The sequence below is a fragment of the Electrona antarctica genome (assembly GCF_951216825.1).
Source record: "Electrona antarctica genome assembly, chromosome: 16".
Taxonomy (NCBI): Eukaryota; Metazoa; Chordata; class Actinopteri; order Myctophiformes; family Myctophidae; genus Electrona; species Electrona antarctica.
The window spans coordinates 31,670,803-31,696,878 of NC_136797.1; the positions used below are offsets into that span (position 1 = coordinate 31,670,803).

The 26,076-nt window shown below is 43.1% G+C and overlaps 2 protein-coding genes across 2 annotated transcripts in view; one reads left to right on the plus strand and one right to left on the minus strand.

The window, feature by feature from the left end:
* astn2 (astrotactin 2) overlaps positions 1-8,374 on the plus strand; it is a 530,329-nt gene extending 521,955 nt beyond the window's left edge. Inside the window, exons 20-21 of the mRNA XM_079524726.1 lie at positions 4,411-4,552; positions 8,269-8,374. Of these exons, the coding sequence (XP_079380852.1) occupies positions 4,411-4,552; positions 8,269-8,287 (161 nt within the window). The 3' untranslated portion in view covers positions 8,288-8,374. The remainder of the gene's footprint in view (positions 1-4,410; positions 4,553-8,268) is intronic.
* A 1,726-nt stretch (positions 8,375-10,100) lies between these two features.
* Positions 10,101-26,076, minus strand: part of pappaa (pregnancy-associated plasma protein A, pappalysin 1a) — a gene marked incomplete at both ends in the record, with an annotated part of 94,638 nt that continues 78,662 nt past the window's right edge. Inside the window, one exon of the mRNA XM_079523991.1 lies at positions 10,101-10,156. Coding sequence (XP_079380117.1) covers positions 10,101-10,156 — 56 coding nt within the window. The remainder of the gene's footprint in view (positions 10,157-26,076) is intronic.

Consider the following 26,076-nt stretch of genomic DNA (forward strand, 5'->3'; position numbering starts at 1 on the left):
ACCATGCATGCAGGAGCAGCAAGCCGCAGGGCTTTGGATGGAAGCAACCTGCTATATACACCTCCCTCCTCCTCCTCCTCCTGCCCTCCTCCCCTCTTTTACTTTCTCTTTCTTTTTGCCTAAGGCTCCCCGTGAGACTGTGTGCGTGCATGCGTGCGTGTGTGGGTGTGTGTTTTATTGTACATGTATTGCAGCTAAAGTCGGATAATGCAGCCATGCGCTATTCAATACGTTTCTTGCGTGAGCAAAGCCTGATTTAGACTACGTCGATGTCACGCGCCAAAAATAGCAGATCTACAAGCTGACAACACGTTGTATAGGCTTGTCGAGTGGCTATTTCCGGCCCACGACAATGTTGTGGACTGTAAATCGCGCATATTGTGATCATAACCTAGGTTGGTTCACAAATGGGCCAGTCGTGTCCATCGTTATATATGTTTGGCTTTGGGCCTCTTTAGACAACTCTGGATTATGTGATAATTGCATGCATCAGAGGCAGTATAGAGACCAGGATTACTGCATGTTTTTTGTGAGGGTACCTGCCCTAGGGGACACGGGGAGAACATGCAAACTCCACACAGAAAGGCCCTATTGCCACACACCGTGCCCCCTCCCACTGATTTATTCTGATTATCAAAACATACTGGTGTCATACAGACACACAAACATGCGCGCGTGCGTGTCCTGCAGGGTCTAAATTGCTCAATGGAAGAGTAGGGAGACCGGCACCTCCAAACCACTGATGTACTGGTTGCGTTGCATCCGCATATTTACTCTACCATTGTGACCAGTCAGCTCCAGGATGAAGCTTTAGATTTAAAGCGTGTTCATTTTAAACGTTTTAAATGAACAAGGTAGTGTTTGACAGTGCAGGTGAGTTATTCCGTAGGAAGATCTGAGAGGATACCCGTAAAGTATTTTAGTGGGCACAGGAGAAGAAGTGGAGCTTTTTGATGTGGCCGCCAAGAGAGGGTCTGCACCGCAGTGTCCTCCGACGGGGCGAGAGGAGTTAAATAAACATCTGCCTGTTAAGCGTGTCCACCGTATGTGTGGCCCTGGGCTGAATATCGCTGAGCCACCACAATGCAATTTATGGGGCAGATCTGCACTTCATTTGCTTTGCTTTCTATCTATTTAATTACTTTTTTCTCTGCCGTTTGTTTTTTTTCTCCTTCCATTAGTCTGTCTTCCATCTGGGCCACCTGTTTCGTGTTAGGCTCTGATGTGACGACAGAGGCGCTTTCTTTTATTTCTTTTTATACGGCCCCGATATAAAATGAGAAGAAATACTGTTGTATGTGACACATTTGATTCTGTTATGTCGGTAGAAAATGTGTCATCCTTCTGCTGTGGTCGTTTTCACTGTTTCAATGAATCATTGGGTCTTGTTGTGTGGCCATGGACGCTTGCTGATACGTCTGGTGACATGACATCTAAATTCAATGTATGGGGCTTGAAGGGTGGAGAGAACCATGCAGCAGTGCTAACCAACCTACGCCCACTTAACTGCTTTGGAAACGCCAACATAAAGGACCGCCCGAGTCTTTCTGTAATGGTGTTATTGTTTGTAAAATGTCTGTATTCGTTTCCACCCACTTTTTAGTCGATTCACTGCATTTAGAACCGCTGCTCCTTGACTTGGAAAGGAGCCAACTTAGGTGGTTCGGGCATCTAGTACAGAATACAGATGTCCAAGCGTCTCCCACTGGGAAGAGACCCTGTGGAAGACCAAGGACCAGATGGGGGGATTATATCTCCACAATGGCCTGGGAACGTTTCGGGATCTCCCAGGAGGAAGTTGCTCGGTGGGGAAAAAGGGAAGACTGGAAATCTGCTGGAACTGTTACCCCCGCGACCCGATTCGGTATAAGCGGCTGAAGATGGATGGATGGATGGAGGCAGGGATCTCTGCTAGTTGTGAGCTTCTAGATCGGCTATTTTCACAATCTGCGGAACCGAGTAAATCTAAAATGTAATGCCTCAACTCCTATAATTCCAAGGTTGCGGTGTCCCTAGTTCAAAATTATGATTATTTTTGGGAGGTTGTGGCCTGGAAAGGTTGAGAACCACTGGGGTAGGACACCTACCGCAGGTTGACAAGAAATAGTACTGCCCGAAGCTCATGAGCACAATATCTCCCGCACGGCCAAGCGGGGTATTCCCTCTCAGCTGAGCGGCAGATGTTTGGTCTCCCGCGCAGGCTGGAGAAACCGGGCTTGAGTGTTACAATTGCCAACTACATCTGTCCTTTGGGAGAGGACATTAAAACGTTAACTCGGAGAGTGTACACATGTAACCACATGGACCCTTTAATGGGTCCATGTGGTTACATTTGTACACGCTCTGAGTAACAAATGGATAAATTAACACTGAGGATTTGTGCCATGAAAAAAATGTCTCACACACTAAAAGAATGTTTTTAATAAAGGCTCTCTGTTAGGTGACACAAATAATCATTGTGGTCTTTTGAAGGCAGAGACATGTTTGCAGTGACTGAGGTTATATGAGAATATGCTCTCTATTGTTTCTAAATAAGAACGATTCACCCAGAGATTATGAAGATATGTACAGTACAGTATGTGCTCTGTACTGTACATATGGTCGCGTTGTTGGAAGTTTGAGAAAGTGTTGTGTTTTACAGGCACTGTAAAAAGCATGGAAGCCCGTGATGTCAGTTGTTTATAGTGAACGTAAATACATGAAAATCCCAACTTGAAATCTGTGGCATAAACGTAGTTCTTCGTCAGCAGGGAGATTTGCGGGACATTGGGAGATTAAAAACACTTGGGATCACAAATACGATTCTAGGGCCAAATCGGGAATGGCGTTCGCAGCCCTGAGCGGGCTTAGCACCAGAATAAATGAATCCAATTTGAGATTCATGTTAAAGCGAGGGAAAGCCTTCGAAAGAGCAACTCTGGCACTAGGAGCTCAGCAGTACAGGAATGTATTTGTGGGGGGGGGGGGGGGGGGGGACCTCCTATACACAGAGCTCTTTTTGTGAAAAGGTCAAATCATTCGTTCGTGCAGTCCTTTTTCCTCCTCTTCTGCAACCTTTTCTTACCATCCCCTTGTGCCCCAAGCAGCCAGACTCCCCATGTTTATAAGTTGGCCCATGTATCATAAGCTAAAACTAAGCTGCCCTTTACCTCTTGTAGAAATAGTTGGAAATCCAACCGTTTGAGTGCTTTTAAACTGTTTTGACAGCTCCCTCTTTTTTCCATCACCCCCACGAGCTCTGGAAACCTGTGCGTGCGTGCGTGCGTGCGTGCGTGCGTGCGTGCGTGCGTGCGTGCGTGCGTGCGTGCGTGCGTGCGTGCGTGCGTGCGTGCATGTCTGTGTCTGAATGAACAAGTGTGCGTCGCTCGCCTTTCCCGTAAGCTGACATGAAAGATATTTCACAACTTGTGAAGTGGTGTTTTGTGAGCCGGCCGGGCGCTCAGTGAGATATCATTGTAACAGTACCATGTGCCCATAAAGGAAAGAACCGCTGCTTTCCTACAGTTCTATAATGTACCGTGTAGGGGCTCCTGCCAGAAAACAGTCCTATTTAATTTGGCCTCAGGCTCGGTGCTGTCCAAATGGCTCCCAACGGACTGAGCAGAGGTGAAACCATAGAAGAACGACTCGGAACATGAAGAGTCAAAACGGCAAAATTCAATGCTGGAGTAGAATTCTTCATCTAAAGAACGTTTATATTAATTCACAGCAAAATTCACATCTTATTTTTTTCCTTTCTTTCTTTCTTTCTTTTTTTCCCAAGGCATGTGAACCAAGGAACCAAACCAAACCAAAGAAAGTTTTTGTTTTGAATTGCGAGAAAACTCTTGCAATTTCTCACAACAAAACCGGACCCCTTTTCAAAACAACAAAATGTTTGTAATTTTGCACTTGAACACTTGAGTATAGCCTAATGCAGTGGTTTTCAACCAGTGGTCCTTGAGGGGGTTCCAGGTGGTCCCCAGCTAAATGATGGAGAGTTGGTAACCAAATGGACCCTTATAGATCTTTAACTCTTGGGAAAGTAAAATGACCCGTAAGGGTCCATTAAATGGACCCTTTGTGGTATCGGGATCGGATCAGGAACAAAAAAAGTGTATCGGGAGTCGGGACATCCCTAGTCCATTTGGTTTCATTTTACGCTCTCAAGAGTTAAATTGTTGTTAAACATCTGCATTACATTACTTATTTTACAAGAAGTCTACACAATTAGAGAATGTAGAAGAATTGTTATTTTGATCAACGTTTGCCTGTTATCTCTCCTAATGGTACCAACATCAATACAGCATGGAATTGTGGACAAAATCGTATCCAACGACGACAAAACTGCCGAATTTTATATTGGGCCTTGACCTGAAAAGGGTTGAAAACCACTGGCCTATAATGTTTTAACTGTCCACCGCTTTGCAGGTGAGGTGCTGAGCCTAGTGGACGACCTGTTCTCTGGCCTGGGCTCGTCCTGTGTGGTGGCGGGGAGACGCAGCGGGGAGCATCCTCACTCGGTCCTCTACTCTGTCGTCTTCAAGTGCCTCGAACCAGACAGCCTGTACAAGTAAGCCTGCAGAAACACATAAAGACATAGCACTGAATGACCATAACAGGTCTATAACTCTGAGAGTGTACAAATGGAACCAAATGGACCCTTACGAGTCCATTTATACAGATAATCGAAAATGTCTTCTTTGCCACGGAAGCATTTTTTTTATTATTATTTTTTTTTAGTCCATAGTCCTTTGAATAGCATTTCATTTAGTTTTTTTGTGATATTTTAGTCATATGAAATGTTTTATTGTTAGTCCAGTTTTAGTGGACTACATTTTTTTTGTAGTCCACTAAAAACAAATAAAAACTAAGCTGTGGTGACGACTAACTAGTAACTACATATCTTGGCAATTTTGTCAATATAAAGTGTTAGGGAGGGACTAGTGGAGAAGAGATCCAGTATAGAATTAGACTAGTAATGTATTGGTTGTGCTCCAAAAAAAGCAGATCTACAGAAGCGTAGATCGTCTATTTTCAGTGTAATTCAGGCATTATGACGCATCACGGCCCGCCAAGATTTAGTTGACAAAAACCTTATTGCGACCAAAGGTCGCAGTTAACTATGAAACCTTTTTTTGTCACTCAAAATCCCCATACATTTTGCATAATTTGCATAATAAGGTGGGGTACCAGTAACATCCAATATAAGGCACCATTTTCAAATTTTCGTTATGCTTTAAGTAGCATGGGACCGTTCAAACTAGGGGTTTTTCATGATTCTGAATCCATTGCAAGCATTAGTTTTGCACGAAAAACACTCATTCAGCTAAAAACGGCCATAGCCAAATTTAGCCCAAGGAGTGATTTTTGTGCAAAAATAATGCTTTCAATTGATTCAGAATCATGGAAAACCCCTAGTTTTACCCGTCACATGGGCAAAATACATTGAAAATGTATTTTGATACAAAATACAGATACTGGGTCAAAAATGTATCTAAATACAAAATACAAATACTGGTCTGAGGAATGTATTTTAGATACAAATAAGTATTTTGTATTTTGAAAATACATAAATACATTTTCATGAAAATGTATATAATGATAAGTAAATTCACAATTGATTGCCAAATATTAAATTAATGACCTGTCAGAATGTCTAATACATTGAAGATTATTAAGAATGATACACTTTATATTTTAAGCAAATCAAACGGGACCCACAAAGGAATGGTAACTCACAGGCCCAATCCCAATTGCCTCCCTCAAGCCCTGAGCCCTGAACCCTCATTGACTTTAGTGATGTCAAGTGCTTGAGGGTGAGAGGCTGCAAGGGCTCCAAATTGTGAAAGAAATGGGACAGCACTGATGAGTCCGCCATTCATGACACTCTGCATCATTTTTTTTTTTAAACTGTCCTTATTCACAGGCTAGCCAGTGATTAAACATATGTAACACCAGGTGTCGGCTGAAGCCGAGGCTTTATATGCCTACCCTATTACTTGAAGAGTATAACTTTCTTAGCATGAGTTTTAGCATGAGTGAGATAACCAAGAATACAGAAATATGCAATCATACGTACACCCATGATCTGCATATTTTTGGACATAAGTAGGCCTTTATGTAGGCCTACATGTTTTCATGTCCATCTCTGCTTGGCCTATTAATACATGTCTATTTTAGTATTTACGCTGATCGTTTTATTATTAGTTTTATAAATACACTTTCCTGTGTGATAGGGGTTGTAATATTCAAATATAATAATATACATTATAAATTGCATTTCCATATTCTTTTACTTTGCTCATATTGTTTGTTGACATTCTAACCGCGATACATAACCAATTTGCATATTTAAATGTTTGACGTTCGGAGGATTCCTCTCATTAGCTGTTGCCAGACCTATAAGACAGGCGTGACCGTTTTCTGCTGTCTGCCGGCGTCTTTTCTGGGTTTTTAGACAGCTGGTGGATGGAAAAGAAGCTCCACCCACGCGGCTGATTGCCGCGACGGCCAGATTTCCGGAAAAGCTTGCCCCCACGGCAGTCAGCCGCGGTCATTTCTTTGCCAAAGTCAGCCAAAGTCAGCATCGATGCTGACTTTGGCAAAGGGTGCATAAAGGGGCGGGGTTGAGCCCTCACTGATTTACCGATTTCAAATGAGACATCCCTCAAGCCCTCGCAGACTTCAAATGAACGCGCAGCTAAATCAGTGAGGGCTCATTGAGTCAGCAAGGGAGCGGATTGGGATTGGGCCATAGATTACCAAACACTCAACTCTGCATCAACTCAAGGTCCGCCCTACTCTGCCTCTCATTTGTGGTTCAATTTGAGTGTAAGCCAATCAGAAGGCGGAATAGAAGTGACATCACACATTGTGTTGTGTTGTGTGTATGGGTGCGTGTGTAAGCCTACAGTTTAAACCTGAGGTTGTGTAAATGTTTAACATGTGTCCATTTGAGAATAAAATTACATTAAAACAAAAAAAGTATTTTATGTATTTGAAATACAGAAAATACTAGATCTGAAAGTATTTAGATACAAAATACATCTCATTTCTTCCATCCCAGCAAAATACAAATTACAAAATACAAAAAAGTATTTCAAATACGTATTTCAAATACTGCCCAAGTTAAAGCATAATGACATTTTGAAAATGTTGCCTTATATTGGATGTTAATGGTTATTATGCTAATTATGAAAATTGCCCAACATAATTGCCCAAGTTAGCATCAAGCAGTTTCTAAATGCTGGGGACCCACACTCAACATTTCTAACATAAAACCTTAGGGTGTGTGCGTGCGTGCGTGCGTGCGTGCGTGCGTGCGTGCGTGCGTGTGTGCGTGCGTGTGTGCGCGTACCAACGATACAGATGAGGAAATCTGTCCTGCTACAGCAGTGGTTCTCAATCTACTTCAGCCATGGACCCTCATCTGAAAACATTTTGTGCCAGCTAGGGACCCCCATAGAAGATGTGTGTTGCTAAAATGTTTCACGTTAGGCATAAAACAGCCAATCTGTAAGACCATTTTCCCAAATAGCCCTTATGCATATAGGGTTAAAGTGCATGGTTAGACTAATTGTTTCGTGGTTAGACTACCACATCTATTGTCCGGAGTCCAGAGCACAAATCACAATGCAGTGTAAGCTTGTTTGCATGTCCATTGTCCCAGTGTGGCCATTGTCCCAGTCTGGTGACATTCTGCATGTCCATTGTCCCAGTGTGGCCATTGTCCCAGTCTGGTGACATTCTGCATGTCCATTGTCCCAGTGTGGCCATTGTCCCAGAGTGGTGACATTCTACATGTCCATTGTCCCAGTGTGGCCATTGTCCCAGAGTGGTGACATTCTACATGTCCATTGTCCCAGTGAGGCCATTGTCCCAGAGTGGTGACATTCTGCATGTCCATTGTCCCAGTGTGGCCATTGTCCCAGAGTGGTGACATTCTACATGTCCATTGTCCCAGTGTGGCCATTGTCCCAGAGTGGTGACATTCTGCATGTCCATTGTCCCAGTGAGGCCATTGTCCCAGAGTGGTGACATTCTACACGTCAGTGTGGTGACAAAACAGAAATGTGATTTTTTTTAATGTACTACTCACCAAGAAACTGCTAAAGTACTTCATGTGAACAAGCAAGCTAGCTGGTTCTAGCTCGTATGGCGCCCTAGGTCTAGGTGAACCCCCCCTGTGGTTGGTGGTAGCAATTCTTAGTGTGACTGATTGCAATAATTGCAGTAATAATAACAACACAGATAAAGGTGCACTGTTTGACTCCCTCCTACTTCCAGCTTTCAGTGGGAGACCTGATGACGTAAGCCCCCACAACGTGTACATATCAGTGGGAGACCTGATGACGTAAGCCCCCACAACGTGTACATATCAGTGGGAGACCTTCCAGGCAGTAGCATGCCTAGCTGGGATCTACAATCATCATGGTTAACCCTTTACGACCACATGGGGACAATTCTACCAATGCCTTCTAAACAACATTTTTCAAACAGTTATTTATTTTCCTTTTTTTTCCCAGGTGCAATTTAGGACCGACTTATTTAACTTTGGGGAGTAAAATAGATGCTGAAATAGGTGTTTACAGCCACGGTGTGTGGAACACATTTTGTTGTTCTCCGCCGTCACGTGATGATGTCCTTTTATACAACTCACACTTTGTTGCAATGCGTTTAATTTTCAAAAACAATGTATGAGCAAGAGTATTCCCCATTACCGTAAAAAGAAAAATCCTCCCCCTTATTAAACATTATGCTGTGGCTGACTGCGTGCATCAGTTCTAAACAAGGATGACTGGACAAAATATCCCTAATACCACATCCTCCCCTGGGTGTCTCTACCATTCCCATTGGACGTGTTATTTAGTTTTAGGAGGGGGGGGGGGGGATAACAAAATATAGACAGCTGGATTGAGTTATCCAGGGCACATTATTTCACTCTCCCAATGGTGGAAGTGGTGGATGCTGCTGTTATTGTTCTTCTCAGTCGATGGGGCAGTGATGGGTGAAAGAAAATAGCCTACTCAAATGTAAAAAGTAAAAAGTTCCGGAATTCAAAACTTAATACTTGAGTAAATGTACAAAAGTATTGGCATGAAAATTAGTACTACTAAAAGTAAAAGTACTGTACATATTGTGCAGCCGCGAAATGTCCCATTTCAAGTTTTCAAATGTATGAAAAATCTTTTGAAAATAGCCGAAATGTAGATCGTAGATAGTAGATCTGCTATTTTCAAATGCCCCATTTTCAAATGCCCCATATAGGGCTGAAGTGGTTCATGTATGTTTTGTAATACTAATCAAAATCTACAATGTAATCTACAAACTAACTAAAGTTTTCAAATAAATGTAGTGGAGTAGCCTAAAAGTACAATATGATGTAGTGGAGTAAAAGTATTGGAGATTGGAATTACTTAAGTAAAGTACAAATAACATAAATTGTACTTAAGTACAGTACTTAAGTAAATTTACTTAAGCAGCATCACGGTTGCGAGGTGCATGCCGGCCTCGCCGACATGCACCAACATGCACTGGTGGAAAAAGTACTCACATTTTCTACTTAAAGTACCAATACTGCAATTTAGAAATACTCTGTTATACAAGTAAAAGTCTGGAATTCAAAATGTACTTGAGTACAAGTGTACTGGCATCAAAATGCACTTAAAGTACCAAAAGTAGAAAGTACTCACTATGCAGAATGTCCCATTTCCAAATAGGAAGATTACAAATGTCTACAAATATTTAGAAAGGTATTATTATTTTCAAATGGCCGAAATGTATACAGGGCTGAAGTGTTTATAATGTTTTGTAATAACAATCAAAGTAACTAGCAACTAAAGTTTTCAAATAAATGCAGTGGAGTAAAAGTACAACATTTGCCTCTGCAAGGTAGCGGAGCAGAAGTAAAAGTATTGGAAATAGGAAATACTTGCAGTACTTAATAAGTGAAAGTACTTAGTTTGCTTTCCACCACTGCCAACAGTGGAACCCCTTCAAAACGAGTTGCTGCAAGGGACTATCCTTCTAGTCTAGTGAAATTAAAAAATAAAACATATCTGCTCAGAGTACGCGGGCGGTTAGCTCACAGACCACCCTGGCCTGGGGTTGTACGGACATTATGTGCGGTCGTGGCTCTCGCGGTCGTCGCCGTAACCGCGTAACACATCCTGCACTTAGCGGCGCCGAAGCCAAATTGTCACAGTGTGAAATATGGAGACGAGTCACGTGCTGCTAGCGCGGTGCTGTGGCTGGACTCGTTATAGCGAGGACGCCGGGCCTGTCCCCAATCTGATGTTACAGCCTCGACAAACAAACATCCTCCTCCAGTAATCTCACAGTCCTAACGCCCTGATTTATAATTTGTGGAATTATGGTGTGCCAAAAATTGCCACGTTTACAAGCTCGCGGCGCATTGCGGTTCGACGTGTTGTGAGCTTTTAGATCGGCTATTGTCGGCACGGGACCTCATCATACGGCGGAATTTACATTCGGCGTAAGCGTGGTTAAACGGACTGTGTACGAGGTGTAATTCATGTCTTGCACTTTGTCAATGGACCAAAAGAAAAAAGTAGTGGAATTGCAGATGTTCCTTGACCTTGGCTTTGGTTTGTAAAGGATACATTTAATGTCATTATAAGTAGGCCTATCACTATAAAATAAAAGGCCTATTAGTGAGGGAAGAGGAGGACTGGAATGAAAACAGCTGAGTCCACACATAAGACACATGCAGGCTCCTGAAACGTTCCAGAATGCTCCCTGCCAGCGATGCTTATATAGCACTCAGCCTCGTGGCACAGCTCAAAGGCCCGGCAGAGCACGCCTTTATGAATCCATATAGATCAGCACGCTGGGGATACTCATATCGTCTCTGTCGGCTATAAACCTTGTATGTCCAAAACAGTTACGTTTCAGCGAAAAGAAAAGGACAAAGACAGGAAAAAAATGAATGTGTTCCAATGGAGCCAATGTAGTTATTATTTGGTCACAACAAGCTCGTTTTGATGCTTTTCATTGGTTCAATATGTATAATACCCACATGGTACACTTTACCACTTTCACTTAGACCAAAGAAATAAAGATGATCTGCAAGCTCACAACGCGTCACATTGCGACATGTTGTGAGCTTGTAGATCTGCTACTTGTGCCACTTTTGTGTGACTCTGTTGTATGACACTAGAATTTCGCGGGCCTTCGGCCCGCTCATCCCAGAGTTGCGTTGGCCCGCGTTGCGATACAGAAGTCCACAGATACAGAAGTGCACAGTGACACGCGTTGTATGCAGCTGTTTTGTGTTGCAGCGCGCGTGTAGTGTTGTTATCCATATATGCGCCTCGGTTCGTCCCGTTTGTTCCACGCCAGGTGTCGACGCAGTCGTTGGGGCAAATTTCTTATGATTTTAACTGTGTATGTAATTGCGGCTAGTAGCACACATTTTTTTTTAGGAGCACGATGAAAAGTTATGAAATAATGTGTTTGAGGGCCCTCCTATATACAGCTTTAGTCCCCACACGTCTCAATATTTGCCATTGACAAAGAACAGAGAAATTAGGTCGAAATGCCGCTAAATATGACGTAAATTAAAATGTATTATATATATATGTTTTTTTAATTGAATGTAAATACTTTACTTATAAAAAAACCTGGCAACCCGCACCCCGCGGTCATTTTCCGCTAACGGGAGCGGTGCTCCCTAGCCTGCTGGAGGGGTTCACATCATCCCATGCAGCCTCGAGAGGAAAAAGAAGGCAAATAAATGCAGCCTTGAGGCTACCTCCCAATGTGGTGTTGTGGAGCTTGATCACCTCCTCGTCCTCCTTTTCTCCCCAAATTGGCAATGCCACATGTTTTTTTAGGAGCACGATGAAAAGTTATGAAATAATGTGTTTGAGGGCCCTCCTATATACAGCTTTAGTCCCCACACGTCTCAATATTTGCCATTGACAAAGAACAGAGAAATTTGGTCGAAATGCCGCTAAATATGACGTAAATTAAAATGTATTATATATATATGTTTTTTTAATTGAATGTAAATACTTTACTTATAAAAAAACCTGGCAACCCGCACCCCGCGGTCATTTTCCGCTAACCGGAGCGGTGCTCCCTAGGCTGCTGGAGGGGTTCACATCATCCCATGCAGCCTCGAGAGGAAAAAGAAGGCAAATAAATGCAGGCTTGAGGCTACCTACCAATGTGGTGTTGTGGAGCTTGATCACCTCCTCGTCCTCCTTTTCTCCCCAAATTGGCAATGCCAATAAATGCAAAAGTTGCCTAGTGTGAATACTTCCACAGCCTAAGTAGTAAAGGAGAAACTATCAGTCTTCTCCGAAATCGGGCAATGTTTGTCAACTCAGCACGTGTTGACAACGCATATTAGTAAACAGAAGCCGTATGTGTGTCACACCAAAAGTGGTGACCTATAGAATCCTGTACATAGAAGCATCACGCAATCGTCTCCCTCCCTGTGTGGGTCACGTGGTGGGCTCTGAGCAAATGGGAGAGAGAATGTAGTGTTGCCAGGTCCGCGTATTGTAAGCGAGTGGTAGTGTGTGTAAGTAGCGTGTTGAATGGCATTTTTTCGGTGGTTGTTTTCATAGACGTGGCAACAAATTAGGCGGGGGTGTCGGTGCTTGTGGCGTGTTTGTGTTTATTATTGATATTGATATTGTTTGCGAGTGTGGACGGGAGCCGGCTGTAGTGGCAGTGCGATGACAATTGTTACGCGGCTGGTGTCGAGTGTGGCCGTGCGGCGCGACATGAGGAGATAGGGAACCAACGACGCGGAGGGTAAGGCTGTGTCGTGTTAGTGTGTTGTTGCAGTGTGTGTTGCAGCGTGTTGCAGCGTGTCAGTGACGTAGTAGCTGGTGCCTTTTGTTCCTGTGCGTGCTTTTGGGCACATGTTTTCAATTGTAATATAGGATAGTAGGGCATTCATAATTTACAAAAAAAATAAAATCACACCTGTGTGAGGTGAGGGGCGCTCTTATCATTGTACATCATCATACATCATCTCATTCCGGGCCAATCAGAATTTGAATCCTCACCTTTGTCACCTTTTGTCTATTTAATGTTTGTGTTAGGACAAAATTTGGGTTATATGTACACACGCCGAAAGCTGGACATAGGAGGGGCTATCGCCCCTCAAAAATATATATGGAGATACAAGGTTTCTGCCTGACAGCTACTATATTTTAAGCTGTTAAGAAGGACATCTCATAGCGGTGATAAATGTGTCTTCAGTGGCCCAATAGACTTGCACTTACTTACGTACTGGGGGGGGGGGGGGGGGGGCATGGCTGTGATGATGTGCATTTGATATCAGCGTTTTATTCTCCTTGGGCATCTGCCTCCCTCCGCTACTTATCTGGTAATAAAGTTGCAAGAATAGCAGCAGCAGCATGGGGTACAACAGGCAGGGGCCAGATGTATGCTGGGAACATGTCTGTTCCCTCAACCCCTACCCCTCCCTCTAATAAAATACCAACCCCTACCACTCCCTCAAATCCCAAGTAGTCGGTCGGAGACGCAGGACCCATTTTTATGGGTCCCTTATTTTTGGTTTTCTACATTTTGGTTTTTAATTATTATTTAATTCAAGACATTTTCAAAAAACATTCCCAAAAAAAGCACCCGACGGATGCCTGGCATCTCCCTTAGAGATAGGGTGAGAAGTTCAGTCACGCAAGAGAGACTCGGAGTAGAGTCGCTGCTTCTTCACCTGGAAAGGAGCCAGCGTAGGTGGTTCGGGCATCTGGTTAGGATGCCTCTCGAGCGTCTCCCTAGGGAGGTCCTCGAGGCACGTCCCACTGGGAGGAGACCCCGTGGCAGACCAAGGCGCAGTTGGAGGGATTCACTGGCCTTGGAACGCCTCAGGATCCCCCAGGAGGAAGTTACTGATCCCCCAGGAGGAAGTTACTAATGTTGCTCTGGAGAAGGAAGTCTGGATGGATGGATTCCCAAAAAAGTTTTTTTTTAATGGATTAAAAAGCAAATCAATTAAGTATTTTTTCTAAGTTCATGAAGAAATAAAATAAAAGTCTACGAAATGTAATACATTATTTTAAAAAAATGCATCGCTTTGTGCCACGCTGTGAGCTTGTAGATCTGATAGTTTCACTAGTTTGGGTCCCAAACATCTATTCTCTCTTTTGGGTCACAGGCTAAAAGGTTTGGAAACCATACTAAATCAGTAGTTCTCACACTTTCAAGATTTTTTTTTTTAAATGTTAAAAAGCTTGTACATCTGCTAGTGTGAACAGCCAACGCTAAAATCTAAAGTGACCCCAGTGTTAATTGGTTAACCCTAACCCATGGCAGACATTCCACCACCTTTTCCGGATCAGGGCCCACTTGAACATCTCGAAAGCGCTCACGGCCCACCAATCTGGGAACTTCAGTGGTCAGATGTCACCCAAGTGGATATGTTGATCTGACCCCCCATTCCAAAGCAACAGCGCTCGCCCAGCAGTCTGCTGTCACCCAGGTGGATATGTTGATCTGACCCCCCATTCCAAAGCACCAGCACTCGCCCAGCAGTCTGCTGTCACCCAGGTGGATATGTTGATCTGACCCCCCATTCCAAAGCACCAGCGCTCGCTCAGCAGTCTGCTGTCACCCAGGTGGATATGTTGATCTGACCCCCCATTCCAAAGCACCAGCGCTCGCCCAGCAGTCTGCTGTCACCCAGGTGGATATGTTGATCTGACCCCCCATTCCAAAGCACCAGCGCTCGCTCAGCAGTCTGCTGTCACCCAGGTGGATATGTTGATCTGACCCCCCATTCCAAAGCACCAGTGCTCGCCCAGCAGTCTGCTGTCACCCAGGCGGATGTGTTGATCTGACCCCCCATTCCAAAGCACCAGCGCTCGCCCAGCAGTCTGCTGTCACCCAGGCGGATGTGTGAACGCGACCTAAAGGTCGCTTCTCGCCCTCATGCGTCTTACTGGTGATATATTGCGATATTCAATATATTGCAAGAGATTTCATCAACGATATATATCACGATATGTGTAACTGAAAACAAAAAGATAACCATAAAAGGCACAAATCTTATTTATACCAAAATACATGAATATTGCCTCCTCCAAACAGTAAAACACTGACTGCAACTTGTCCATAACTTCTCTGTCCACAACAATGGGTAGCCTACTCTACTACTACTAGTACTACTGTAACTAATCAATATCACAATATTGGGAGGACGATACGATATCGATACGATATCGCGATATTGATATTTTGGCACACCCCTACCGTTGAGTGATATAATAATAATAATAATAATGAATTGCATTTTTATAGCGCTTTTCCAAGTGCTCAAAGCGCTTTACAATGGTTCATTCATTCATACATTGGGAGGTGAAGCGGCGAACAGTCGACGCCAGCGTCCTCACTTCCCACATTCACACACCAATGGTGGCGAGCTCACACCGACCGACTCATTGGAGGCAATGTAGCCCCCTTTCTGAAACCAGCTCCTCGCCACTCGCTCTACACACTTGCCCTCGATATGCGCGTTCACGCGAGGCTGCGCCATATTAAGTGTCGTCCGAAACCAAGCAGCCTTGAGTGGAAGTGGCTTATAAAGCCCTCAAGAGCGAGTCTGTGCCGATCTAGACTCGATTGCCTTGTGCAGCCCTGTTCTCTGTCCGCATGGAAACCGCGACCTACAAATGTAAGTACCACCACAAATAAATGATAAATAAACTCCTCCTAAACAATCTTCATCTGATGCAGAATAGACACTCCAACTGATGTTCACAAGGGCTCTTTATTTACCCCACCGTGAAAAAAAAAACTATAAATGAAAGTTATGAAACCACACAAACAAAACAACTTTTAACACGATGATTTATAAACACCATGGATGTATATGACATGTCATTTTTGACAGTCACGCTGTATTTCATTTTTCCATATTAATGAAATCCACATGTCACAAACATACATGATACAATGCAATATAACTGTACAAACAAAATAACAGGTAACACAATTGCGTGATGGTAACCATGGCAACGGATGGTGTCTGTTTCCTGTTTCTGCACAAGGAGGGTGAGTGTATTTCCAAACAGTTTTTTATACCCAGCACCCTAATCAAGGGAACTTGATTCAGCTGGAGGGGCACTTTCTGACAAGGGAACCTCCCGAGAGCACTTCAAGTCAAGGGACTGGTTTCAGAAAGGGCCTAGGGTTCAGTGTCTTGCCCAAGGACACTTCGACATGTGGACAGGAGGAGCCGGGATTCGAACCACCGACCCAGGGATCATTGTACGACCTGCTCTACCTCCTGAGCCACAGCCGCCCACAAATGCAACAAGCATTTCCAAACTCCAACACTCCAACAAAATAATCACCTGCAAGGACAGCAACTTAGCAAGTAGCTCACATGTCTACACTGGATTTTTATGAAACAAACACTTTGCAGATAGAAAGAGGATAATTCAAGCTTTCCGTACAGCTGCAATGTTGGTGAGTTTGACGTTGTTTAATACAATTAGATAGAACTTTTCTGTTTGGATGAATGAGCTGTCAATGGCAAATTGCAGCTAGTTACCACCCTGCCATTAACCTGGCAAGATCGCCGTGGTGTGCATATGGCAGTGTTGATTTTGACAGCAATTTTGGATTTTAGTTTTAGTCATAGTCTCTTGAATAGTTTTCACACTATCACATTTTAGTCACCTGGAGTGTTAGTCTAGTTTTAGTTAACTAAATATCATAAGATTTTAGTCAACTAAATCTACAGTTGATTTAGTCTTGATGCCGTCGCAATGACTGATTTTACACTTGCTGAAAATAGACGATCTATAAGCTCACGAGTCACAACGCAGCACGACGCGTTGTGAGCTTGTAGATCGGCTATTTTCAGTATGCAACCAAGGGTAAAATGACTTATACTGGATCTCTTGTCCATTAATCACTTCCTAACATTTTAGTCTAGTTTTTATTTGTTGACGAAATTGTCAATATATTTAGTCTCACTTTTAGTCATTATAGCTTAGTTTTCATTTAGTTTCCGTTTAGTTTTTGTCAGTGAAAAAAGATAGTATTAGTCGGAAAAATCAACACAGTTGGACCGTGGGAATAACATGGATGGTTGCCATAGGTTGTAAGGGAGAGCCCACTGTCTTCTCTGAGCTATTACTTCAACTGGTGGACAGCGTAAAAGTGCTCTGTGCCTCATCATGGTCACCTTTTATTGAATGCCTCCTCTGGGTTTTGTTTTGGAAAACCGGTCTCTGCAGCTCTGAAAGACCCCAGCCGGAGGGGGGGGGGGGGGGGGGGGGGGACACACATGCTTACAGTAGCCTACTTGTGTGTGTGTGTGTGTGTGTGTGTGTGTGTGTGTGTGTGTGTGTGTGTGTGTGTGTGCACGTGTGTGTTAAAAAAAAGAACAGTAGGTGGTGGAATTGGTATAGGGTCAGTGGAGAGAGCCTCCAGGCAAAACCGTATACAAACCAGAGAAATCAGAGCCAGACTAGGTGAGGTGAGGAATTCCACATTCCTATACCCCGAGTTTCACAACGCTGAAAATGTGCCCGGCAAGGGCGTGTGTGCGTGTGTGTGTGCGTGTGCTAGTGGTGCTGGTGGTGGTGGGGGGGGGGGGGGTTACAGTTAACTTTAGTACACTGTGAAACTTGAAAGCGTGTGTTTCCACAGACGTGCGAGGGGAGACGTAGCATGGCTCGTGGTAACCCCGCAGCGGTGTTATCTGTGTTAAGGCAGCCCCCGCAGCCTTGTTGTTCTCATGATAAGAATGCAATTTACGTCGGCGTTGCGTCGGAGGGCACACCTCCACACGGTCCAACTCTGTCCGTCCTAATCAGGAGGCTGATAAGAGCGCTCCTCTAGTGTTGGCTTTGCACTTGATCTTTCCAAGGCTGCTATGGCCCTGGCGCTTCCTTTCCCAGCAACCCCCCCCCAATACAACTCTGTATGGACAGAGGCTTCAGGGGCAAACTCGTCAACACCAGTGTTGCCACATTTTGGCAAGAGAAATAAGTAACCAGGACTCCCAAGTGAATATGTATTTCGCCACCGAACCCCATCTGAAAATATGTCGTGCCAGGTGACACCGATCAATGCAAACATCGTGCTGTGAAATGTTACAAAACTCACTGTTCAGGGGTCTGCCATCACAATAGCCACAACAGGGCACCTTGCTGCCACAGGCGCAACGTCGCACCAATCTGCAGAAAACACTTTCGCAATATGTGTGCGATTAACAGTGGAACTAGGCGGAGCTTAAGCGCCAGGGCCCGAAGCTTGCAGGGCCCGGTACACTAGGGCCCTCACCGTGGCCCCTGGCGGTGCCTCATTTGCGTAACATAGGACTAGGTTTGAAGGCTGTGTACTGTATATAGCGGCCTAAAAATCTATATTAATTTTCAGATAGCCAATACATATTGGGTTGGATTCTCATTAAGTGGCTCCTCCAATACGTTTGGGAAGGTATGGGTCCATTCTTTAAATTTGTCCAGAGTTCTGCTGGAACGTTGATTAGATTGGCTTGCTGTGGCAGGGCGTTATGGAGGTGCCATGGATATGTACGGTTTGACTGGTGCTGTTGTGTTGGTTTTTTTGTTAATCTGTATTTCCTGTATATTTATGTATTAATTTATTTACTGGTGTATATAATTCAATCTGTTTATTGCAACTTTTGTATTTGATGGAAGGAAGCTATCTGTAGTACAAACTTTGTATGTTAAATGAATCTGTGGAAAATCCAATAAACATAGTAAAAAAAGGGGTTAAACTGAAGCAACTCAAAATAAGCAACCACACTAGCAGCCCAGATTTGCTTCTAATAAGCAGACTTGGCAGCAATGGTCCACACCTCGTCACAAGCGGAGGGATGCTTATCAGGGGGCTTTAGTGGCATAGTGGGAACACGTCACTCCGTTCTCCTTGAAAGCGGTGCCAATGGACACAGCTCAGGCCTCCGTCCGGATGTAGCATCTTGCACCGCGATAATGTATACGTAATATGTCACTCAGTCACTCGCTCAACCTATCACTTGCAAAACGACATTGCCGTGTTGTAATATTTACGCATGGTGTCATTATCACTGTAGCAACAAAGGTATTATCATCACAACGTTTTGATAGCTGCGATAAGTTCCAATGAGCTAAATGGAAAAGTTGTACAATATAGAAGATTGATGGCTTGAGGCTGTTTTTCTTCAAATACAAAGCCCTCAGAGTTTTAGCTATTACCGATGTCATGGCTAAGTCATGTAATTATAATGTTTTGAACATTAAAATAATCCTTGGCGTTGCATACAGAATGCTATAAAACTTCATGTAGCCTATATTCATGTACATTCAGGTGTTCCCAGTAGGATCATAATTATGTACACGTTGGATGTTAGTAGAAAAGTTAAGTTAAGGCCTAAATGTTTTTATATTACCCCAACGCTTTTCAGGCCAAGGACCCATTAGGCGGGGGGGGGGGGAGAGAGGGGAGAGAGAGAGAGGGAGAGAGAGAGGGAGAGAGAGAGAGAGAGAGAGAGAGAGAGAGAGAGAGAGGGAGAGAGAGATGAAGCAGGGCAGGGACCCCCACCACATATTGGATGGTTTTCAGACTTGTAACCACTTAAACCCTCAATTCTTTGTAAGCTTGAACTTCGGCTTGGTACATGGTCTGCTCTTTTTCTCTCCCCCTGTACGCCAAACCTCTTTGCCAAAAGTAGACAATCTACAAGCTTGTAGATCTGCTATTTTCGGCTAATGTTCAAAGGTTTCTCTCAAGAGGTTTGGGGTTGGGTGGAGTTCAAGCCAGAAATAGAGGGCTCCATAGAGGCCCGCAAAATAAATCACAGTGAAATAACTTTTTAAAACATGATAAACCTGACATGACCCAGGTTCTGGTTGTGACTTACGAGATGTTGCATTATGCCCTAATTACACCAGCTCTGTAGTTTACACCCACAGGAGGGGGAAAAAAGGAAACAAATACTAAATACTTCTCCAAAGTTCCTGGAAAACTTCATATCAATTTGTATAAATATTGTATGACTCCCAATGATGGTAGGATTTACTTTTATGATTTTCTTTTTCTTTTTTTGTAATGGTGGGGGGGTGCTTTAAAGTAAAGCTGGATTTTGAGGATATACAAATTATTTCTTTAGAGAGGTGTGCTTTCACATCTATGGATATGAAATACAATACATGACTGACTGACTGACTAGGGTAGGAGGAGTAGGAAGCAGTTTAGTGAGCTGCCCTTGGACACAGTGACATAGTGCAGGGAAGCTACAGCAGGGTCATGGATGCCTGGTTTCATGGCACTATAAGCAGCCCTGCTTGGACCGAAGCAACGGCCTATACAGCAGAGGAAATTGGTAGTGGATCAAATACATTGGCAGGAGAAAACATCAAGGTATTCCAGGAGCACTATCTCAAACTAAGCCTGTGGATGCGCTGGGAAATATCAATGAACAAGAGGCTTGGTTTTAACTACCGTGGTATATAGATGTTTCTGAGATTAGATTGAAGGACAAACCCTTTATTATTCCACATAATTTAGAAAGGTACAGGTATAGGCATCAAGGCATCATTGTCACCTTTCCTAGTGTTGAATTCCATCAATGTTTAACCACATCCATATCGTTGCTGTGTCTGAGCAGACACCTCTTGTCTCCATGTTTTAACTTTTTGTGTTTGCAGCAACGCAGGCGTGCCATTAATGACAGTAACGCACACCCTCTCGTGTAATATTGCTGAATTATTGACTCAAATGATGGACGCAAGGGTTGAGACATTTACACAATCATAAACAGTCACAATAAACTTAAAAAACATACAAAACATGGGCCCCTTGGGAGTCAATTTGTACACTTTTTATTTGACTGTGTCTGTATGATAATATGTGGATTGTGTGTCACAGATGAGGAAATAAAGTGTGGTTAAAGCGTTCCCATCATTCCAATCATTCCAATCATTCTATGCAGGAAACAACACTGGCTGAATTTACACATTGTTTGCAGAAAAGAAAAGTGTTGAAACTCACTCAGAGATGTATCAAATTTTGTTGAATTCGCTGCAATTCTTCATGCCCTACAGTATATGCAGGATTTGAACCCGGACAAACTTCTACCGCTCTCGAAAGTAACTATGAGCTTCAGGCAGTGCTACTTGTCAACCTGTAGTCCATGTCTCAATAGAAAACCCTATCCAACCACTGCAAATGTATAGTTATTGTTGTAGTAGTTAACTTTTTAAATGTTTTCATAAATCAATGCCCTACTTAATCTACTACAGTGACAGTGTCATGCAAAAGCATCAAAAGTAGCCTACTGTGCAACCCTAAACGCGTCGTGAGTCGACACGTTTTGAGCTTATAGATCTGCTACTTTTGCTATTTTTTCAAATTGAATCCTGAAATGTCACAGATCTGTTAATTTTGACAGCAAATTCTGATTTAGTCTTAGTCTTTTGAATAATACACCATTTAGTTTTAATCCTATTAGTCATCTGAAATAGTTTAGTCTTCTTAGTCTAGTCTTAGTCTTAGTCTTAGTCTTAGTCTCACACGTAAAGATGAAATTACCTACCTAGGTTCCATCCTGGAGGCTAATCTTTCCGGTGATAAAATGGCCACCAACGTAATCAAAAAAGTCAACCAAAGAACAAGATTTCTTTACAGGATCTCCCCCTGGTCAACAAAAACACCTTGAAGACCTTAACAGGAGCCCTCGTACAAGGTTTCTTTGACTATGCATGCACCTCCTGGTACCACAGCACCTCAAAGGCCCTTAGAACTAGGCTCCAGACTTCCCAAAACAAACTGGTCAGGCTCCTACTTGGCCTCACCCCCCGAACCCACCTCACCCTTGCCCACTTTGACAGGCTGGAATTGGAATGGCTTAGGGTCGCCGACAGTGTACAGCATCTTGCAATGGGTCTGGTCCACAAGATTCGATACACCAGCAGTTCAGTCAACCTGTCGTGACCCCAAACAGTAACAGCAGGACGCATGCTGCAGAAACAACAAAAAGACTCAGGACACTTGAAAGGTTTCTGAGGCCGCTTCAGATGAGGGGGTACCTGGAAAAATATCTACCCCAAAAGGGGTACCTGGTCCAAAAAAGTTTGGGAACCCCTGCGATACACCACCAAGATACCCATGTACCTGTCTAGATACTTCCTTAATGTTAACGAAGTCCACACCCATAACACCAGAGGAAGTGCAACGAACCATGTACAACCCAGATTCAGCACAAACAAGGGACTAAATTATTTTCGCTCCTATGCCACCAAAATGTGGAACGCCCTACCAACAGTCATTAAGACATGCAAATCCCTTGACTCCTTCAAAACCGCTCTCAAAGGGCACCTACGGATGGCTGCAATTCGAAACTGGCCTCCGTAAAATCTGAATCCCCCCCCCCCCACCGCCCACCCCTTTTTCCCCTCACTGTATATGTTTCTTTTCCCTTTTTACATCCCTTATGATGAATTCCTGTTCTGTTCTTTGACTATATAGTCAAGTCAAGTCAAGTCATTTTTATATATAACACATTTAAAAACAACAGCAGTTGACCCAAAGTGCTTTCCAAAATAGGTAGACCGTAGTCTATCACAGTGCAACAATAAAACATATATAAGTGTCTATTTGTACGTCTCTAAATGTTTTGATGAATGAAGGTGGACCCTCTTGTAAACAAGTGTAATGCTTAATTGGGTCGTCCACTCACAGTTAACAGTCTTTGTATTGAGTTTGTGCTTGAAATGTACTGTAATATTGCAAACTGTTAATAAATATTTCAATCAATCAAAAATTAGTCGACTAGACATCACAATATTTTATTCTTAGCCTGGGTCAACAAAATTAAAGGGACATTTCACCACTGGAAGAAATTCCAGTCACTCAATGTAAGTGGGGTTCCGTCTCAATGTTAAATTTTGTTGTCATTTACAACTCATGTAAAAGTTTAACTTTCACTACTAATTTGAAGGTGAGGGTCTATAGAACCATTTTGGTTCGAGTGGCAGCCACAAAGATTCAACATGCTTCACTTAAACATGCCTCTTGTTCAAAATATGAATGCTTTGGAGCTTCTAGAGATATAATAGACTCGAGACCAAGGTAAGCTAACAAAATATTTCTCCGGTTTTCTTCCGGATTGTTTCCGGGGGGGGTGGGGCTTCAGAGTAAAAGCGGCCATGTCTTTCCGGCACCCCAGAGCTCCTATTTTGAAGGAATCCCGGCAACGATTGTGTTAATGTTAATAGTATTTGTAGTAGATTACAGTAGCACAATTTGAAATTTTCACTTCATGGCCAGAATAATAATGTAGTCTCAGTCTGTGTGTTTGACTAGGGTTTGACTCGATTGCTGGATTACTACAACGACCATAATGCTTTGGTGCACTCACCCCACCTTGTGGAGAGGGGGAGGGCTGTCTTAAGGCTCATACATAGTCTGGATTTTCGGTGGTTAGGTGACCACCGAACTACAACATGACGTCACGAGCTGCGGTGAAGAGCAAACCACCGCCACCGCTCCAGCCCTTCTCTCTGTTTTTACTCACCACCGCTCAACGTTATTTCAGCTCCGGTGGTCAGCTCACCACTGAAAATCCAGACTAGGAATAGGCCTTTACTGAGACAACATGTAGTCCAGGAAGGAAGTGAGACCAGTGTTTGTGACATCACAGACACTTTTAGAAATTCTAAAATATCTAAAAACACATATTACCCACATAAAAACCCCAGGAAAGTGTTTGTTGTCTCCCGAGTCCCAAACATCATTAAAATAAGATCTGGTTGCAAAAGGGGTGAAGTGGTGTCGTATATTAAGGAGCCACATCGCGATGAAATATCCATATAATGTTTATATAACCTGCCTGGTATATATCCACCTATTATCAACACTCAATACACGACAGTGGTCCTTTGGACATGACACCCGACAGAGGCTGTGTGAGCATACTCTACCACCACTCAGAATAGAGTATACTACCGGGTCCATACTCTACCACCACTCAGAATAGAGTATACTACCGGGTCCACTCGCACTACCTCTGGGTCACACAATGTTTACTCTACCACCACTCAGAATAGAGTATACTACCGGGTCCACTCGCACTACCTCTGGGTCACACAATGTTTACTCTACCACCACTCAGAATAGAGTATACTACCGGGTCCACTCGCACTACCTCTGGGTCACACAATGTTTACTCTACCACCACTCAGAATAGAGTATACTACCGGGTCCACTCGCACTACCTCTGGGTCACACAATGTTTACTCTACCACCACTCAGAATAGAGTATACTACCGGGTCCACTCGCACTACCTCTGGGTCACACAATGTTTACTCTACCACCACTCAGAATAGAGTATACTACCGGGTCCACTCGCACTACCTCTGGGTCACACAATGTTTACTCTACCACCACTCAGAATAGAGTATACTACCAGGTTCACTCGCACTACATCTGGGTCACACAATGTTTGAAAAATGCACACGGCCCACCCATCTGACCAACATTTTGATTGATTGAATATGTTATTAACAGTTTGCAAAAAAGGTACATTGGTAGGAGTTCATGCAAAAGGTCGCAAGCGCTTTCCAGATTTTCAAGTGGGCACGGTTCCAGAAAGGGCTGGGAACCGGTGGCGTGTTGCATATTTGTTACTTTGTGTCTTGTACGCCAAGAGAAGGTAAGGTGCAATACATCAGGCGTATGACAGCAAATACTTACTTTGCAGCACTTAATTGTCTTCTTGGCACTCTGGACTTGACTATAGCCTGTTGTTGTTGGTTGACCAGGGTTCGTGCCATTCACTCGGATCTTACATTAAGTCGCTCTGTATAACAGTGTCTGAAATGAATACCGGTAGATCGTCATTTTAATTGTAAGCGACAGCAAAATGGTTTTGAAAAACGGAACTAGCAGTAACATTAAAATCAAGGGTATATAACATTGCAAATTTCACCAAATCTTTCAGTTAGCGCTGTGTCTGGTCATTAAAGTCTAAATGGAAAACGGAAATATCATTTTCTTACCAATTATAATGTATGGGCAATAGGCATACCTATAGAGTTCTGTATGTATTTCTATGTAACTTAAATTCATACAAAAATATATTTTCCCTTTTGAAAAACAGAATATTTGTTTTAATGTTTCATTTGGTCTTAGCCTTTATGAATCAGAAGCTTTGAAGTTGAACATGTCAATAGAATCAACAGACACAATGGCATCTGTATTAGGGTTTAAAAAAGAGCTTGAGGAAAACCACATAGTGAGTGAATGAATGAATGAATGAATGAATGAATGAATGAAGCAAGCTGAAAGTTATCAGTATAAATGTGGAAGGTGGTGAGTTTCTGTTAACCAACAGAAATACACTTTAGATGTTTTTATGGTAGAAATAAATGTCACATTTTAGTCACATGACCGTAGCATACTCTATTCTTTACAGCTGTGTTTTATCAGATATACACTGATAAAAGAAAAGAGGAAAAAGCCAGCAACAACAATGTCCCTTTATAAATGTATTTAGGACTGAGAATGCTGTATTCCATTTTGCTTTAATGACCGGATACAGCACTAGCCGAGAGATTTTTTTTCCCTAAACCATTTGCTGTCCCACATGATTAAAATTGCAATCTATTCATTTCAGACACCGTAAGATCATTTTAAGTGGCATAACCAACAACAGGGTGGTCAAGTCGATAGAGTGCCAAGAAAACAATGAAGTAAGTATTTGCTGTCATGTGCCTGATGTATTGCACTTTCTCCTGGCATGCAAGACACAAAGTAACACATATTCAATAGCTACTGGTTCCCAACCCTCTGTGGAAAATCTGGAAATCAGTGGTGGAAAGTTACTACTGTAAGTACATTTACTCAACTAATAGTGCTGTACTTAATACAATTTTGATGTATTCATACTTTACTTGAGTATTTCCAATTTATTTTACTTCTACACTGCAACATCTCAGAGGCAAATATTGTACTTTTCCTCCACTACAATTATTGAACACTTTAGTTACTTTACTTTGTAGATTTTGATTATTATTACAAAACACACATTACCGTAACAATGTTAGCCGGATGCGACGCCTTGTGAGCGTGTA